The sequence below is a fragment of the Solanum dulcamara genome, chromosome 12 (genome assembly GCF_947179165.1).
Source record: "Solanum dulcamara chromosome 12, daSolDulc1.2, whole genome shotgun sequence".
NCBI lineage: Eukaryota > Viridiplantae > Streptophyta > Magnoliopsida > Solanales > Solanaceae > Solanum > Solanum dulcamara.
Window position 1 is genome coordinate 4,260,454 of NC_077248.1, and position 19,578 is coordinate 4,280,031.

Sequence of the window (19,578 nt, forward strand, 5' to 3'; positions counted from 1 at the left end):
GTATGTATCATCAATTCACTTTTTCTTCTTTATTTTTATTTGCATTATCTTGTTTTCAGAAATTATTTTTCATTATTAAACAGATTCAAAAGGAAGTAAAGGGCAAATAACATTTCACCGACATGACAGCTTGGTTGGATCGTTGTTGCCTACGGTTTCATAATGTATAATCATATTCCAATGAATTATATTGTATTATTTTTAATAGCATACTATTTAAGGAATAATATTTTTTTTGTTATTATATAATATCTCATATTAGCAATTTCAAAAATGCATCTAAAAAAAGGTATAATACAATATAGAGTTATTAGTCAAAAAAAAGGTTGGATAAATTATAAATACGAATTATAAAATATTAAGTAAAGATAAAATGACAAAAAAAAAGAGATGATGATGCAAACACAGTGAATAGATGATTATATAAATTAGGATTTTTAATCATTACATAATAATTTATTTAACAATATAGTTGAGTATAATATAAATAGCAATAATCAAAACAAACATTATATTATTCCTATACAATGCAGTATCCAAACAAGTTGTCGAAAACGAAACTTCATAAGTTTTTCCTTTGCACCTTTTATGAAATACTATTTTCTATTTTTGTGAATAGATTTGTAATTTTTTTGTGAATTTAATTATAAATTTTAATTTTTTTTATTCATATATTTAAAAATAACATAAAAATACTATAAATTTATATAATTAATAATTTAAAATAATTATAATAAAGAAAATCTAACTCTTCAAATATCAATACTTACGAGACAGAGGAAAAAATATAAGAGTAGTGATATGGCATGCAAAATGTTATGTCTTTATCTTTTTGCCGTTTCAATTCTAAAATTCTAATCATATTATTTTATATCTAGATATTAGTGGAGTTAATAATGCAGACATCTAAACTAATATAATTGTGGAACTATTTTTAAACCTTTCTTCCAACCAAAGTAAATTCTATAAATTAGCATATCCAAGTATAGTCCTGAAATGGTGCCGTTGTCGAAGATCATTGGTAAAACTGTAAATAAATAGTAATTATTCCCTTTTAAATATACTTATTTCTAATCTTTCATACTTAATCTGTTATTAAATATTCTTATTTCTTTAAAACATTGATATTAAAAGTATTTTCTGTTGCATTTTTTCTTGGAAAAATTAGTTGGATGAACATTTTTTAATAAATAATTATTGATTTTAGTGATATTTTTTATTTATTACATCTATAGCAATACATAACAATATTATGATAAATCTGATATTTATTAAAAATAAATTATGCATGCAATATAAATGTATTACAAGTGTTTTAAAATATATTATGCCTCTTTGATACGAAATTGATACAATGTATTATAAGTGTATTAAAGTGTGTGATAAATGTATTATATGTGTTTTATAAATTATTCTCTGTAATATGTATTAACATGTATTATAAGTGTTCAGTGAAAAAATATTATTAATAAATGATAAATATCTTCTTAATATAACATATGTATGTAGCCACGGATGTCCGAACAAGGTCAGGCATGGTCCATTCCGGGAAGCCTTGGAAACAGCTTCTGCGTACAATAGACCCTTGTGGTCGGGCCCTTCCCCGTACCCTGCCCATAGCGGAAGTTTTAGTGCACCGGACTGCCCTTTATAACATATCTATGTAAATTTCCTTTTTTTCTTTTCCGGGAAACACTTCTCAATAAAATAATTCAAGATAAATTTTGTAATTTTTGTGAAGTCTTCGGGGTGTCTTGTACAATTATTAAGACATTAGGGGCAATTATAGAAATATCATAAAAAGCCATACAGTTTCCCTGTAAAAAATAAAAATAAATCTTCCATATAACAATTCGTTTCCATTTTTGGTTGAAGAAGCTTATAAAATCAGATAACAATGGCGGCTTACGCAGTAGTAATGGAAAATCTGAAAGAGAGATCAGAATTTATGAACGAATCGATGCAGAAAAGCCAAACAATTACTGATAATATGATCTCCATTCTCGGCTCCTTTGATCACCGCCTCTCCGCCCTCGAAACCGCAATGCGTCCTACTCAGGTATTTGCGTTATCGTGTGAGTTTGCATTTTACATAAATGTATGTGATGGTTTTGATAGATTTAGATAAATGTGATTTGTTTGTATATCTATTTTTTGATTTTTGTTTTTGTTGATGGGAAAAGATAAGGACACATTCGATTAGGAAAGCACATGAGAATATTGACAAGACATTGAAGGTAGCTGAGTCGATATTAGGTCAATTCGATCTCGCACGTCAGGTTCGTCTTATTTGGATTGATTTTTTTACTCCATGTGTCACATTTTGCTTTTGGTGCGCTGGTAATGGGAATTTCGTTGCATATTCACTTTGGATTTTCCCGAGTATTGCATTACGAGTACGCATGGTATGTACACATACACATGAACATCAAGTAAAGGAGTAAGCGAAAAAATTCTGTTGATTGGTTCTCATTTTATTTTGGTTACATTTGAAACAGAGTGATGTATTTGTTGATTCCCTTGGTAATTTGAGGATTACAACTTCTGTTCAATTAATCATTCAAAAGTTAGTCTAGTTGATCTCTTTAGTAATATTTTTCTGATTTTTTATAGATCATATATTTGCATTATCCCTTACACGAGTATTACAGCTTAAATGCTCTTTGAACTTTACAGACAGAGGCCATAATATTACGAGGGCCACATGAGGATTTGGAAAGTTATCTGGAAGCAGTTAATCAACTAAGGAGAATTGTTAAATTTTTCAGCACTCCCAAAGGCCTTAAGAGTAGTATTGGTCTGATTAACCATATCTCCAGTTTACTCGCAAAGTCTGTTCTTAAGCTTGAAGAAGAGTTCCGTCAGCTTCTAACATTGTACAGGTCCGTCATGGGCACAGAGACACACTATTATTCATTTCAGGTTTTTTGTGATATTGAGACCTTCTTATGCAATGCCTGACATTATCATTGACAAGCAATTGTTTGTTTGCATTAAGATCAATGGATAATAAACCTTGCCGGATCCATGTAAAAGTAGAAATCTTTTATAAATTTTTAAGTTCACTGCTCAAGTTAACTTTTGTTTGATAAGTATTAATTTTAACCAACTCGGGTTGACTTATATTGATTGCAGTAAACCTGTGGAACCTGATCGTCTTTTTGATTGCCTCCCCCAATCTCTGAGACCATCTATAGGATCACCTAGTAAGGGTGATGGTTCTGGAACGAAAGAGCACCAAAGAAGTTTAGAAACAGTTGTTTACCATCCTCCAGCGCTCATCCCTCCTAGAATACTGCCCTTGCTACATGAGTTGGCTCAGCAAATGATTCAGGCCGGCCATCAACAACAATTGTATACTATTTATAAGTAAGTTATTTCCTTGAATAATGTGATATTTGCAGGAAGCACTTTAATGTTTGAAGTTGATCATAATTAACTAGATCTGTTTAATAACTTCCAAGCTTTTTCTCGATTAATTTTCTATGAAAATCTTTTCTCTGACAAAGCAGTTTTTCCCTGGATGTGCTATTCTGTCTCATGTCATTTGCATTTTCCATGCATTCCGTTTGTATCCAGTGAAATACGTTCTGCGGTCGTGGAACAGAGTCTTAGAAAATTAGGTGTGGAAAGACTTGGTAAAGAGGATGTACAGAAAATGCAGTGGGAAGTTTTAGAGGCAAAAATAGGAAACTGGATTCACTTCATGCGGATATCCGTAAGTGCTGTCTCATTATCCAATTTTGATATGATCCTTGCTTTCTGTTTCACCTTGTAATAACTTATTCATCATTTTTGACACAGGTAAAACTCTTATTTGCTGCAGAGAAGAAAGTCTCTGATCAAATTTTTGAAGGTCAGGATAGTCTTGGAGATCAATGTTTTGCAGAGGTTACTGGAAATAGTGTTGCGGTGTTGCTTAGCTTTGGAGAAGCCATTGCCAAAAGCAAACGATCGCCTGAAAAGCTATTTGTCCTTCTAGATATGTATGAGATAATGAGAGAACTTCAGTCAGCGGTATGATGAAATGACCGAGAAGATATCTGTCTCTTTATCTTTGCTTTTGGAAAATCTTAGTTTTAACTTATACTTTCTGTTGCTTCTGCTGCTAACTTAGGATCATTCTTGCAATGACTAGATTCGTAGGAAAATTGAAGAAATTCTGAGTTATATCTAAGAGTATGTACTAGAGTTACAATGGCTAGCTATAATGGAGCTCTCTCTCTTTAAACATAGATTTATAACCTAAATGCTTCATTTAAAAATACCAATGCTACATTTTGTTCTTCCTTTTTTAAGGGGGTGGGAGAGGGGGGGGGGGGGTTGAGCAACAAGTTTAGCGTAGAGCTTTCAGGTAAAAACTATGGGCAAAATTTTTACACAAATATGACATTATTTTGGCAAAAGTACGTGACAAATTTAATTTTATTAAATTTCCCCCTAGAGATTCTAGTTAGAGTTAACATGATTTTGAGTGCAATCCTTTTGGGTATTGCTTATGCTTTTTTCATTGTTCTTACTTAGGTTCATTGCTTCTTCTCCCCCCTTCTCCCCCTCTTCCTATTTTAGTTGTATGTGTGTTTAGATAAGTTCAAACTCCATAAGATTTATATTCTTGACATTAACAAACATCCTTTGTTTACATTATAAAAGTTATTCTCTTTCCTTTTTCCATGTTGCGGTAAGAGAAAAGTCATTTGTCATTTCATTCTATTGTAGAGCCTTTAATAGATTACATGGTATTCATTGGTTCACCTATGTGTTAGCTTGCCTCAATTTCTTAACATTAAATACTAATATTTGTATTTCTCTCCATTATCCTTCCCCGTGGAAGGGGATTTTTTTTGATGTGACAGATGGATAATATTTTTGGAAGTCAATATTGCAGTGAAATGCGAGAAGCTGCTAAAGTGTTGACTAATCGTCTAGCTGAGACAGCGCAAGAGACCTTTGTGGATTTTGAAGAAGCAGTAGAAAAAGATGCCACCAAGACTTCTGTTCTTGATGGAACTGTCCATCCTTTAACTAGTTATGTGATTAATTATGTTAAGTTTTTATTTGAGTAAGTCTTCATAATGCCCTCCAATCCTTTCCCTACATTCTTCTTTTGTTGGGAATTAGAAGCTTTTTATATGTTGCACTCTGGCAGATGTCGCTGATCATTCTTCATATTGATTTTCGAAATGCTTTATATGTCTCATTCTTCACTACTTGAAATAGTTTTAAGAAATGTGTTTTGAGAGTGTACATTATTGAGGATTTCAACACTATCTACTTACTTTCCATTTCTATGAATTTCCTATGCTTTCATATTCTCCTAATTTTTCTTTCCAGGTCATTCCAGAGCATGACAAGTATTGCATATCATTAACTGTTTTCTCTAGTTCCTGCAAATAGTGATCTCATCTTCACTGTTTTCTGTCTGTTCTTGTGTTCCATCTTCGTATTCCTTCGTCTTTTGATTGCATCACTTCCCATGTCTCCCGAAAACAATTAACTTATCTGATCTGGTGGAACTTACATTCATTTTTTTTGTCAGTTTAAAGCTCATTTTTACAATTTTGCAATATCTCAGTATTATCTATTGACTGTGGACAGCTATCAATCAACTCTAAAGCAACTTTTTGGAGACGCTGATGATGGTCATTCGAAAGACCAGTTGGGAGTTATAACCACACGGATATTGCAAGCTCTTCAGACTAACTTGGACGGGAAGTCTAAGCAATACAAAGATCCTGCATTGACTCAACTATTTCTGATGAATAACATTCACTATATTGTAAGATCTGTTCGCAGGTAAGTTAAAATGTTATTTGAGAGAATGAGCTGTTTAGTTTACTAGAAATCTATTTGTTCACGTTCTATGATGGTCTAGGTCAGAAGCAAAGGACGTGCTTGGTGATGATTGGGTGCAAATACATAGAAGGGTAGTCCAGCAGCATGCAAATCAGTACAAGAGGATCTCTTGGTCTAAGGTTTGCTTGCTATCTCTGTAGTTTTACACTCATGATGATCGACATCTTTCTACTGGAGTTCTGGAACATTTTTTCAAGTTCTCTTTGTTTTTTTGGCTTGTGGGGTTATGGTTCTCCTTCTTGTGAAATAGTAATCTGTGTTGGTATTGATATGGTACGATCTAGACTTCTGCTAACTAGCATGATTGGGACTTCTAGAATGCAGCCTCTGATCTTTGACAAGGGTAGATTCTATATGATTCTTCTGAGAATTGACCTCCTATTAGACATGTGGTCGTTCTTATTAGCTGTAAAAAATGGCGCCTAAACACCAGGAGGGAGGTCTTCAATTAGCACTATTCCTGTTAGATATTGGATTTTTCGTCTGAGCTGTAAAGAAGGGTTCCTAAAACATCTGAAGGGAGATTTTTGTTGGGGGGAGGAAGCACCACAACTTAAATTTGATATGATGAAAATAATGAAAATAAATTGGACACGAGAATTTTACGTGGAAACCCTTCTAAATGATAGAAGGGAAAAACCACGGGGTAGAAGGATCTCACTATAAAAATATGGAGTACACAGCTCTCAAATACAAGGAGAAAACAATAATTAACACTTCTCTCTTGTAAAAGGAACAACTACTAAAGAGGACACTCAAGACTACAATATTTATCTTGATGTATAACTCTCTTTGTATTCTTACTCTCTCTTTCTGGGATGGTTTAAATGAGGGCAGGAAGCCCTCTATTTATAAGAGGATGAAAACGCGTAAACGGATTTTACGCGTTTCATCAAAACTCATAAACAGCTGTCTGCCAACTTTTTCCTCCATTCCCTTTTCCTTTTTGGCTGCCATTTCTTGCTTTTACTTGTCAAAAAGGACGGTGCATGTAGCACCTCCTTTTTGACTTCCTTTCATTCTCCCACTTGAAGATTTAATTGAGAATCAATTAAGTCTTCACACCATCCTTTCTACCCAATTACTGCAATGTTACGTTTCTGCTAGGCCAATAGAAGATCGACACCATATGAATTTGTTACTGTTGATCGGCTTCGTAAACATATCTGCCAGGTTGTCATTAGTGTGAATTTTCTGAATATCCACACTGCCTTCTTCCACCTTCTCACGAACAAAGTGATACTGAACTCGTATGTGCTTTGTCCTTGAATGAAATGCTGGATTCTTTGCAAGATGCAAAGCGCTCTGACTGTCACAAAACAAAGCAATCTTCTCTTGTTTGTGCCCGAGCTCCTCCAATAACATCTGCATCCATATTGCCTCTTTGCTAGCTTGTGTAGCTGCTACATATTCTGCTTCCGTCGTAGATGTAGCCACGATAGACTGCAGTTTTGAAACCCAGCTTACAGCTCCTCCAGCAAGAGTAAACACATAATCTGTGGTGGACTTGCTTTTATCAAGATCACCTGCATAATCTGAATCAACATAACCTTTAACAGTAAAGTCTGATCCTCCATAACACATTGTAACATCTGAGGTACCCTTGATGTATCTTAGGATCCTCTTAACAGTATTCCAATGCTCTCTACCAGGATTAGCCATGTATCGACTAACCACTCCCACTGCTTGTGCAATGTCAGGTCTTGTACATACCATGGCAAACATTAAACTTCCCACTGCTGATGCATACGGTACTCGAGACATCTCCATCCTCTCTGCTTCATTGCTAGGACTCATACTTGAGGATAACTTGAAATTAATAGGAAGTGGGGTAGAAATTGACTTACAGTCTTGCATCTTGAAGCGTCTCAAGATTTTCTTCAAGTAGTTCTTTTGAGAAAGCCAAATCTTCCTATTATTTCTGTCTCGGTGAATTTGCATCCCTAGAATCTTGTTTGCTGGTCCCAAGTCCTTCATTTCAAACTCCCTAGCCAACTGTGCCTTTAAATTTGTGAGACGATCTTTGTTGGGGCCTGCTACCAACATATCGTCAACATACAACAGCAAAATAACAAAATCTTCATCACCAAATCTCTTGTAATAAACACAAGGATCTGAACTATATCTGTTGTATCCAAGGCTTATAATGAAGGAATCAAATCTCTTATACCAACATCTCGGCGCCTGTTTGAGACCGTATAGAGATTTGTTCAACCTGCAAACCAAGTTCTCTTTTCCATGTTCTTCAAAACCTTCTGGTGGAGCATATAAATTTCTTCTTCAAGCTCTCCATGAAGAAATGCAGTTTTGACATCTAACTGCTCCAAGTACAAGTCAAATGTAGCACACATCGCCAGGACCACTCGAATTGTTGTGAGTCGAACCACTGGAGAAAATATCTCATTAAAGTCGATACCTTCTTTCTGAGCGAATCCTTTCACCACCAATCTTGCACGATACCTCTCCACTTGGTCATTACCATTGCGTTTGATCTTGTAGACCCATTTGTTTCCAATGGCCTTCCTTCCTTGTGGTAATTGAACAAGATCCCATGTTTTATTTTTATGAAGAGCTTCAATTTCTTCTTGCATTGCTGCCACCCACAGAGATGATTCTTGGCCTTTCATAGCCTCGTGAAAAGTTGAAGGCTCTCCATCTTCTGTTAGTAGACAGTATGCAATATTACTCTCCATAGAATAATCTGAGTGCCAAGTTGGTTCTCTTCTCTCCCTAGTTGACCGTCGAACTCCTGGAGTTTTGATCTCAGCTTGCTCTTGTTCTTCTTGCTCTGGTGCTGCTTCAGAAGAAACTGGAACTTCTTCTATTTCTTCAACTTCAACTGTAGTAGTCTCTGATTTTTCTTTTGAAGTGCTACCTTCTTTTGCTTGTATCTTGTTTTCAACAAATACAACATCCCTGCTGATTACCACCTTGCGGGCTGTGGGATCCCACAAGCGATACCCCTTGACTCCATCAGCATACCCTAAGAAAATGCATTCCCTGGATTTTGGATCCAACTTTGATTTTTCTTGGGTGTTGTACATAACATAAGCAGGACTTCCGAATATATGTAAGCGAGAATAATCAGCTGGTTTTCCTGTCCACATCTCCATTGGCGTTTTCAGATCAATTGCGGTTGATGGTGACCGATTGATCACATAACAGGCGGTTTTGACTGCTTCTGCCCAGAATGGTTTTTCCAACCCTGCAGTTGCGAACATAGCTCTTGTCCGTTCCAACAAGGTTCTGTTCATCCGCTCTGCTACTCCATTTTGTTGTGGAGTATATGCCACCGTGAACTGCCGTTTAATACCTTCTTGTTTACAGAAGTTATTAAATTCATCACCAGTGTATTCTCCTCCATTATCTGTCCTCAAACACTTGATTTTTTTCTCAGATTCAAGTTCCACCCGCGCTTTGAATTCTTTGAAAACTAAAAAAACATCTGCCTTCCTCTTGATTGGATACACCCAACTTCTCCTGGAGTAATTATCAATAAATGACACGAAATATTTCGCTCCTCCTAGAGACTCCACCGGTGCTTGCCAGACATCAGAGTGAACCAGATCTAGTATTTCCTTGCTTTTAGTAAAGGAACTGCTAAACTTCAATCTATTTTGCTTACTGGTAACACAATGCTCACAAAAGGGTAGTGAAACCTTTTTGAGCCCTAGAAGAAGTTTTTGCTCAGCAAGAATCTTCAAACCTCGTTCCGACATATGGCCAAGTTTACGATGCCACATCATCGTTGATTCTTCAAATGAACTTGCTGACGCGGTTGATGCTTCTCCTTCTTGGTGTGTTTCACCTTTAAGCACATATAGATTTGCCGCAAGTTTTTCCGCTTTCATTACTACAAGCGCTCCTTTGGATATTCTCATGACTCCACCATGAGTCTTATATGAACATCCATTATCATCTAGTTGTCCTAAAGACAATAGATTCTTCTTCAAGTCTTTTACATGTCGTACCTCCTGGATGGTGCGAACCGTGCCATCATACATCTTTATTTTGATGGACCCAATACCAATAACATCCAAAGCATGATCGTTTCCCATGAACACAGACCCTCCTGAGATAGGATTATATTGATGGAACCATTCTCTCCTGAAAGTCATGTGCCATGTTGCTCCTGTGTCCATGATCCAGACATCAGCGAAACGTTTTCTGCCTTCATTATTTGATATTTCCTCACTACATAAAATATCGCCATCATCCGAGGTACATGCAACATTCCCTTGAGCATTTGATGGCTCAGGGTGTTCACTCTTCTTCTTGAACCGACAATCTTTCTTGAAGTGCCCTTTCTTGCCACAGTTGTAGCACTTGATATTCTTCTTACTTCTTGATTGAGATCTGCCATGATTGTGACTCCCACTGGGGCCACGTTCCGTTGGTCTTCCTCTCACCATCATCAAGGCTTCAGCTTGCTGCGAACTTGCTTGTTTGTCTTCCTTATTTTTGCGCCGATTTTCTTCTTCCAAGACAGCGGCTGCAATTTCATCGAAAACTAGACCGTCTGTATTGTTCGTTAGGTTGATGATGAGTTGATCATACGAGTCAGGCAGACTTTGAAGTAGAAGCTCCGCACGTTCAGTACCCTCTATTTTGCAACCCATTGTTGTAAGTTGCGAAAATAGAGTATTCAAAGTATTGATGTGTTCAGTAACTGACATGGACTCTGCCATTCGAAGAGTATACAATCTTCTTTTTAAGAAGATTTTATTATGCAAAGACTTGGCCTCATACAACCCTGTAAGGGTATCCCATATTTCCTTCGCCGTCCGCTTTTCCGCTACACTAGACAAAACTTGATCAGCTAGTGCCAAGTGTAGATCAGCAACTGCGTTGCTGTCTATGTCGTTCCACTTGCTGTCATCAACAAAGTCTGTGGGCCTGCCATCAATTGCAGCTAAGCAATTGTCTTTTCTCAATATCGCTTTTATTTTCATTTTCCACAATGAGAAATTAGTCCCATTGAATTTTTCAACATCAAACTTTGTTGTACTCGACATTGTTATTTGTTTCACACCCTTCTAGATCGTTTCTGAATATTTTTGTGAACAATCGTGACAAACTGTTCCGTCACCGAAATTTTACTATTCACGTGAATAGTACTATTCACCGAATTTACTATTCTCGAAAAGTTACTATTCACAAATAGTACCTTCGCATAAAATAGACAGAATAACCGAGGGCTCTGATACCACTGTTGGGGGGAGGAAGCACCACAACTTAAGTTTGATATGATGAAAATAATGAAAATAAATTGGACACGAGAATTTTACGTGGAAACCCTTCTAAATGATAGAAGGGAAAAACCACGGGGTAGAAGGATCTCACTATAAAAATATGGAGTACACAGCTCTCAAATACAAGGAGAAAACAATAATTAACACTTCTCTCTTGTAAAAGGAACAACTACTAAAGAGGACACTCAAGACTACAATATTTATCTTGATGTATAACTCTCTTTGTATTCTTACTCTCTCTTTCTGGGATGGTTTAAATGAGGGCAGGAAGCCCTCTATTTATAGGAGGATGAAAACGCGTAAACGGATTTTACGCGTTTCATCAAAACTCATAAACAGCTGTCTGCCAACTTTTTCCTCCATTCCCTTTTCCTTTTTGGCTGCCATTTCTTGCTTTTACTTGTCAAAAAGGACGGTGCATGTAGCACCTCCTTTTTGACTTCTTTTCAATTTTCAGTAAATTCCTGTTGAGAGTTGAGGCAAAAAATTGGACATAATCAAATTCTAGTTAATTTTATCTTCAGGAAAATGGCGTGTTATGATCATAGTGATTAAGAACAAGATAGTTGTTTAAAATAGTCCTTTTATTAATTTGTCTAGTTCTGAACCCTATCTCTTTCCAAGTAGTGGATTAGTTGAATACATAATAAAGATGACTGTGGAATCTTTTTTCTTCCTCTTCCATTCTCATGACCTCAATAACGTTCTCGTTGAGGGAACTATCCTTCTTCTAGTATTCTCATTTGTCAAAAATGTGGTTTAAAATATGAAGCCTTCTGAAACTTTGCTCCCTAGCCTCATCTTTTCACTTCATTGTTACCTTCTAGTTAGCCTGGTCATATCTGTTGGATAAGTGTGGAGTACTGCCTCATTTTATGTCGTCCTGAATATTTATCTTTGAATGTTACAAAGTAATATTATACAATCCTGTTGGCCTTTGCTGCAGATTCTGCAGACTCTCTCCGTCCAAGGAGCTTCATCAGCTGGAAATTCTTCATTTACTGGTGAAGTTGTCAGTAATAACACTGGTATCTCTAGGTCTGCGGTGAAAGATAGGTTTAAGACCTTCAACATGTTATTTGAGGAGATTCATCAGAGGCAATCTCAATGGACAGTTCCTGATAGTGAGTTGCGTGAGTCTTTAAGGCTGGCAGTTGCCGAAGTCCTATTGCCTGCATATAGGTCTTTTGCTAAGCGTTTCGGGTATGATTTCTTGGACTTGCTTAACACTACTTTGGAAATGAATAGTAGAACTCCTATATCTTGTCTCTCCAAGCATTATTTTTTGAACTCTTCATATGTTGTGTTCATTAATCATGCCTTGAAAAATACGCGTTATTGCATATTTCATTGTTTTGTGTGACGTGTTTCTTCAGTCTAGTACTTCCTAGTAGTGTTAATTGTAGTTTTCTGTTTGATCAAATTGTATTCTATCCAATAAAAGAAGTTCGATGTACTAGCTTCCGATCATGAATCTCCAGTTTTCCTTTTTGTAACAGAGAAAGTTTGTTCTATTTTCATGCCATTAATGATGTCACCATACGACTTAACTTAATGTTATGTGATTAGGCCCATGATTGAGGGTGGCAAAAATCCGCAGAAGTATATCAGATACAGTCCGGAGGATCTTGAACGAATGCTGGCTGAGTTTTTTGAAGGAAAAACCTGGAAAGGACCTTAAACAGATGTAAAAACATGGTACTCTAGTTGATAACAGTGGTTTTTCTGAAGTTTTTATTTTATTTTGTTGTTTCGATATTCTTTAGTTACTGCACGGTTGATCAAATAAAGGGTGTAAAAGTGTGTAATGCATTTATTATAATGTTGTAATTATCATTTCTTGATTGAAATAAAAATCATTTCACCAAGCTCCAATTCTTACGTGATGTCCAGTGTTTTTGTCCAGATTACAAGACCAGGAAGTAAATAATACGATCCTTGAATGCTATTAATAGATTGTACAGCAATAGTCCCTTAAACTCGGAAAATAATATTATACATCTCCAAGTGCCTTTCTTTAATTTGTAAATAAACACTCATGCATCGAACAATGTATATTTGTTGGGTGAAAAGCACAATACTATCAGGAGCGCAATTAGAGTTCTAAGAAATCCACTTATTATTATGTATAAATAATTTATTATAAGAACTTAGTAAACTAGCTTTGTTAGAAGCCAAAATCCATAAACTCTAAATTTGAAATTTGCCACTGATTACTACAAATTTTCTATGTGATTCCCCTCTTGACATTGAAATTTACTACTATTAGTTTTCCTGTATTTCAAAAAAGAAAAAATTGCACATGATTCCTACGATCGAGCAAAGGTTTTACAAATTGAAGGCTTAGTGCGAGAAATAATTATGTGAGGAAAATGTTTTTTCTTGTCTCAATTTTTCATTGTGAGTGATAAATTATTTCATTCAGTGTGCACATAGTTGATCTTGTTGAAGAGTTTAGGCAAAAATCATTTATTTAATACGACTTCATCTTATTCTTGTTTTATGATATTGATCTCCATATTAGATTTTCAATAATTCAGATGTCCAACGCTGAACATGAAGTCGGATGTTGAAGAGTCTCCACCTTTCATCAGATGAAAGGGATGAGTAACCCCCTTCTATAATTTTGGACAATCCTCATTTTTGACAAATCAAATTTCGATCGCCTTTTAATTGAAAAGTTGCTTATAAATAAAAAATATAAATAACAAAATATCATGAATTTCAGAACCATTTTTAATTTGATAGCCGCGATAAATCCAAATGTCAAATATTAAACCAACTTCTAGAAGTGCGTGTCCTAAACGAGTAACAAAAGTGCAAAACAAGTGTTTTTTTAGCACTTCTATTATAGTCCTTACAAAATCAAGAATTCAAATTCATTTCATGCTTTATATATATTAACCTTAGTAACAATATTTTAAAATAGACAGAAAAAACATTTCTTACTTGAGTTCTCTCTTCCGCACTTTAATACCAAAAATTCCGCCTTCGTTTTTTTTTTCTTCGAATTTATATCTCTGTAATTTTAGAATCTCCCTTCTCGCCTAGATTCTCCAGAAAAAAAATCAAATCGTCCTCTCTCCCTTCCTTTTATCAAAAAGGAAAGGGAGGAAGGGGACGAATTATAACGATGACAAATTCTTCAGGTGATGATAAAAAAGACGAAACAAAACTCGTATTAGGTTATCTACATTCTGAACAATATCCTAAATCGGATCATAATTTTGCCCCGTCTTATCTCAATCGTACATATCACTATCCTCCACCATATGATCTATATCAATATCAATACCCCTATTATTACTATCCAAATTATCAATCAAATCACTATAACGATGACACTAGCAACAACAACAATGATAATAATATCGTGCAACCCCAATTATCCAATGTACCCCCACCACGGCGAAAGATTATAACTTTTTGTCGTGTCCTTTTTTGCCTTATCGTTGTTCTAATATTGAGTTTCAGTATTTTTTTCGTAGTTCGAATTTGGAAAAATTACGCATATTACCCTTCATTTGAGGTTGTATCATTTGTTGTACATTCTTTCAACATATCAAATTCTACAAATAAGTTGACAGCTGATTGGGAAGTAGATGTGAGGGTGAGGAATTCAAATAGGAAAGTGGAAATTAGTTTTGAGTACATAGCAACTAGCTTGATGTACAAACTTCAACTACTTGAAGTGTCGTTCAGCGCACCTTTTGATGTGCCTGGAAAAAGCAACGTTAAGTTTCATGTCGATTCTAATATTCCGAATCTGAATCAGGTGAAAATAGGAGGCCTCGTAGTCAATGAAATGGCTCGAGATTTGAGAAGACGTGACAACTTGTTAATTGATTTGAGGATAGAAGCTAATATAATGAATAAAGGTAGCAACAGCTACTACAGAAGAGCGTTATATGTATTATGTGATGGTTTAATGTTGAATTTCAAGAATTCATCTAGTTTGCCAGAGTGGGACGGTCAAATAAATAATTACAAAATGGAATGCACTTACGACGATACTTGGTGGTAAATTTTCATTCATTCTTTTTTCTTCATACGTGAAATCAATTACAATCAAGCCTCTCTATAATAATATCGTTTATCCAAATATTTGGCCCTCACAATGAAATATTGTTACAGAGAGTTCTGACTATTCACATATGTCTATTAATGAATTACTCATCCTAACATCTTAATTTCTCTTGCCTCATTTTAATTGAAGGGATATCATATGGCAACCTTGGTGAAATTTCATGTATACATCAACGTCCAAAAAGAAGGAGAGGCCACAAGTGACCTTATTATCTATATCCTACAATATCGAGGAGCATGGTGAAATGAATTTCTTCATCTTTAAGCAGAGTCTCGCATTGTAAATATTTTTGAAAATGGAGAAACTTCTAATACAGAACGAACGCTTCTTTACATGTACCTTTTTTCACCAACAATTAACATGCCCCCTTTTTTTTTTTCTAGTCAAGTTTGATATACTAAAGCTAGTATATATACTAGGTATCAATCATAAGACCTAAAGTGATAAAGCATAGAGATGAATATTACAAATAGTTTAAATTATATACACCATATATTATGTGTATAAGTTTCTTTTTTAGGTCATGTTTACTCATTATAACATATAACTTGTCTTCATTTTTAATTTTTACAGATCTCACTTTTTATAGAGGCATATCTGTAAGTATCCTTTGATAACTTGATAAGTAAAAACTTTTTGTGCACAAAATGTAATGTATATAAATATATTTGATTTCTCTACCTCTGTCTCTCTTTTTGGGTAGATATATAGTTATCAGCTAATTACTTTTAGCACTTTTCTTGCCTTTTAAATAGAAAAACTTTTTTACTTTTTATTTGTTTATTTTTTAAAATTTGTTTTGATAAAATATTTTTTCTTCAGCCGACAATCTATTAGAAATAATTTTTTTATTCCACGAAAGTAAAAATAAAATCTGTGTAAACTTTTCCTTCTTTCATCAGATTCACGTGTGACATTGGATATGTTATATATTATTATTGTTATATAATTAGCTTATAATTTTTTTAAGAGTTGTGGAAAGTTAGGTGAAGTGCATGCCGGGTGGGGTGGGGGCCTGGGGTTGAAGGGGTGCTTTTATATTTTTCCTTTTGTATTATTCCTTTATTATTATTTTTTACGGTGTTTGATAATATCACTTTGGAGTCGTAGTCAGGGGCGGACCTACCTTGTGCCGAGGGGTTCATCCGAACCCCCAAAATTATACTATTTATACATGGTTAAAATAATCTTTTATGTATATAAAATAGATGTCGAACCCCCTTCGACTAGCTCGTGTGTCTACTTATTTAGATTTTGAACCCCCTTATTTAAAATCATGGGGCCGCCACTGATCGTAGTAATTTAAATTTGTGCTAGGAAATTCGACTTTAAGGGTAAAGCTAACGCTTCCTATCAAATTTAAAATTCAAATTCGAAACATCTAGTTAAAATGAAGAATTAAATACACATTACTTTATCAAAACCTTTATTAATAATAATAATATTGTAACAGATGCAATATGCCTTCATAAAGTTTCTTATACATTCTGACTCCCATCCACCCTAAAGTAATTGCTCAACTGTCAAGTTTATCAATCATATAACCCCCCCCCCCCCCCCCTTTCTAGAACTGCAGTGGTATATATGAAATTGAAATATCTCTCCTCAACTAGTAAGAAATTTGAGTTCGAATGTTGAGTATAAGTAATCTTACTGAATAAATCGATTTATTTCTTTAGTTAGCTTTCTTAGTGCAAATCTACATTAGTCAACCATTTGTGTTTCGTGTGATGAAGTAATTTGACATAACTTAACAATGCATTTTAATTATTTGAGCTTATGAAGAGTCCATTTTTTATGATAGCTAGCAACACCTTATTAAATGAATGAAATTAAAGTCCTCGAATGTCAAAAAAGAAGGCCCTTTTTATTGTTCCCTTTATGGACTCACTAAATTTGTGAAAAGGACCAATGACCTACACACGTATGTATGTCTCACATTTGATTCCCCTATATCCTTCCTTTCATTTTCCACACCTACTGATCGGAGCTAGAAATAGTGGCAAAATTAGAATTTTTGTTAAGAAGTTTAAAATATAAAGTAAACATATGAGGAAGTTAATGAGATCATAATTTTATATATGTAATATTTTGTTTTTTGGTGAAGGAGATTCAGATGAATTCTCTAAGGCCTATTACAAATTCAATTGAATTCAATATATTTAAATTGAACTCTTTATTTGAATTAAAAATTTCATCAAATATATATATACAAAAAGATCAATTCAGAATCCACTTAATGAATAACACCTAACATCATTATATTAAAATTTTAAAATTTAAATTTTGATTTCGACTATGCTCAACATTCTCTATTTACTTTACTTTCCATCATCTCCAAGTCTTACCCCCCACCCCTTCAATCCTGCCCCAAAATCAATCAATTCCTCTTTGAATTTTCACATTTGTCTATTAGGGAAGCATAAAAATCTTGAAGTCCCATCTAAAAGGACACCTTCTTTCTTTCTTTTTTAATAGGGGAAACAGGAAAGTTGAAAATTTCAACAATAGAATAGGTCAAGTAAAAGAAAAAAAAAATTAAAGGAAATTTGTGAACTACTTTGAATAATAAGAGAGCTCAAACTTCAAAGAAGATGTTGTTATTACAAGTACGAATAATTGAAATTTTTCCAAGGAAGGTCTGTGTGTGTCAGAGCCAAAAAGTATACCTTTTTTAAATTTTTTTTTTTTTTGGAGTATGTACATTTATAATGATAAGGTAAATTATGTGAAATTCTTGTGGGGAATATGCATATACTTAGATTTGTTAAGTGACAGCAGCAAAAAACATTAAAATGGCATTTGTGGGGACTTGCTTCTTGCTTTTTCCAGCAATATTGTCCTAAAAGAAACAACTAGAGGAGTTCATCTTCATGTACTTGAAAGACTTGCTTGTAGTAATAAGTCATAGGTAGACATGACCTAATATGTGAGACTATGACGAACAAAAATGTAGTGAAATGGTAAGTGTTCATTTAGAGTTTTTAAGTTGGATATGATGAAGTCGTTTTTGTTTGGGAGCAATTTAACCCTCTGTTTTCAATGTGAGACTTCTCGACATACTTATATGAGTGTGTGTGAATATATATTAAATTTTTTAGTAAATATTAAATTTTGAATTCATAATTTTAAAAGTACAATTGATCGCATTATAAGAATTTTAAAAATTTGAATCCAATCTCAAATTATCCTAAATTTAAATCTAAGGAAAAGTCCTTCTTTTAAGAGTTCAATTTCAATCTTTTTCTAATGGCAACAAAAAGTTAATTACACAATAAAGTTACTTACATTGCCTTGTGTAAAATATCTACTTTGTCACAGTAAATTTAAATTTTATTTAAACTCTTGTACAAAATAGTAGACAACAAACAATAGAAGGAGAAGATAATTAACTCTAGGTACCACTTCCATTAGTAGAAACTAAAACAAATTAAAAGAAGGGAAAAATAATAATTCTTCTACCTATTTTAGAGTCTTTTGATATAGAACCTTTTACCAGACTAACCCTTTTAATTTCTTTTCTTTTTTTTAAAGGAAAATTCCTCATTCATATAATTCTTAAAAAATTGACAACTCAATCTCATGTTCTTTCATTTCCAAGCTTCTCCCTTGATCTTCTCACCGCAAAAATGAAAAAAAGAATTAGCTATAAATTTTGACGCTACATAGATAGCCCCACGATATTTATATATATAATTCATCGTTAAATAAAATTAACAAAAGATTTTTATTGTTTAATCAAAGAAATGGTTGGTTGCCATTTTTTTGCGAATTTAATTAATCCAATGGTAAATAATTTATAATCAAATCAAAAGGGCAGTATTAGAAAAAAATGTAGAACCTAAGACAACATAATTACTCACATGTAAATGCCAAGAATTTCCAAACAAATAGTTGTTGATTGAACTTTCTAGTACTTGAGTCTTTTGCTGATCTTTGTTGGGGACGGCTAATTTGTCAAATCCAAGAATAATTTGCAGCAAATTTCTGTGGATACATTTGATTAATCAGTTAATTAATTAGTTAAACAATTAATTTATAGACTATAGAGAATAATTATTGAGTAGGGGAAAAGTGAACATTAGCTAGTAGGAATACATGGTGGAATATAATGCTAGGAAAATGATGTTCCAAATTGACCACATGGGGATGGTTGCTAAAGAAAAGTTCTTCTTTTCCATCATTAATAATAGTATGTTCTAAATAGAAAAATATATAACTCATGTGAGAGTGATGTTATGCGTTTTCGAAGTAAATAAATTTACTTTTAAATAGTAAAAATATAAAAAAAAATCGCCATGATATTTTAAACATATAACTGATTTTTTGGGATAAATTTAAAATTAAATTTATGCCTTTTTTCTATCATATAAATTGTAACGG

At 34.0% G+C, this 19,578-nt stretch overlaps 2 protein-coding genes across 2 annotated transcripts; both read left to right on the forward strand.

Moving 5' to 3' along the window:
• The first annotated feature begins 1,880 nt into the window (after window positions 1-1,880).
• LOC129877728 (exocyst complex component EXO70A1-like) lies at window positions 1,881-12,930 on the forward strand. Its single transcript, XM_055953254.1, has 11 exons — window positions 1,881-2,059; window positions 2,184-2,279; window positions 2,677-2,882; window positions 3,136-3,369; window positions 3,580-3,718; window positions 3,805-4,017; window positions 4,857-5,062; window positions 5,599-5,796; window positions 5,876-5,975; window positions 12,055-12,311; window positions 12,678-12,930. Exons 1-11 carry the CDS (start codon window positions 1,898-1,900, stop codon window positions 12,787-12,789), a joined length of 1,923 nt encoding a protein of 640 aa, XP_055809229.1. The 5' UTR covers window positions 1,881-1,897; the 3' UTR covers window positions 12,790-12,930.
• A 1,127-nt stretch (window positions 12,931-14,057) lies between these two features.
• LOC129877727 (uncharacterized) lies at window positions 14,058-15,833 on the forward strand. The gene is made up of 2 exons (XM_055953253.1): window positions 14,058-15,128; window positions 15,325-15,833. The coding sequence occupies exons 1-2, from the start codon at window positions 14,242-14,244 to the stop codon at window positions 15,347-15,349; spliced, it is 912 nt and encodes a 303-aa protein (XP_055809228.1). The 5' UTR covers window positions 14,058-14,241; the 3' UTR covers window positions 15,350-15,833.
• The last annotated feature ends 3,745 nt before the right edge of the window (window positions 15,834-19,578 follow it).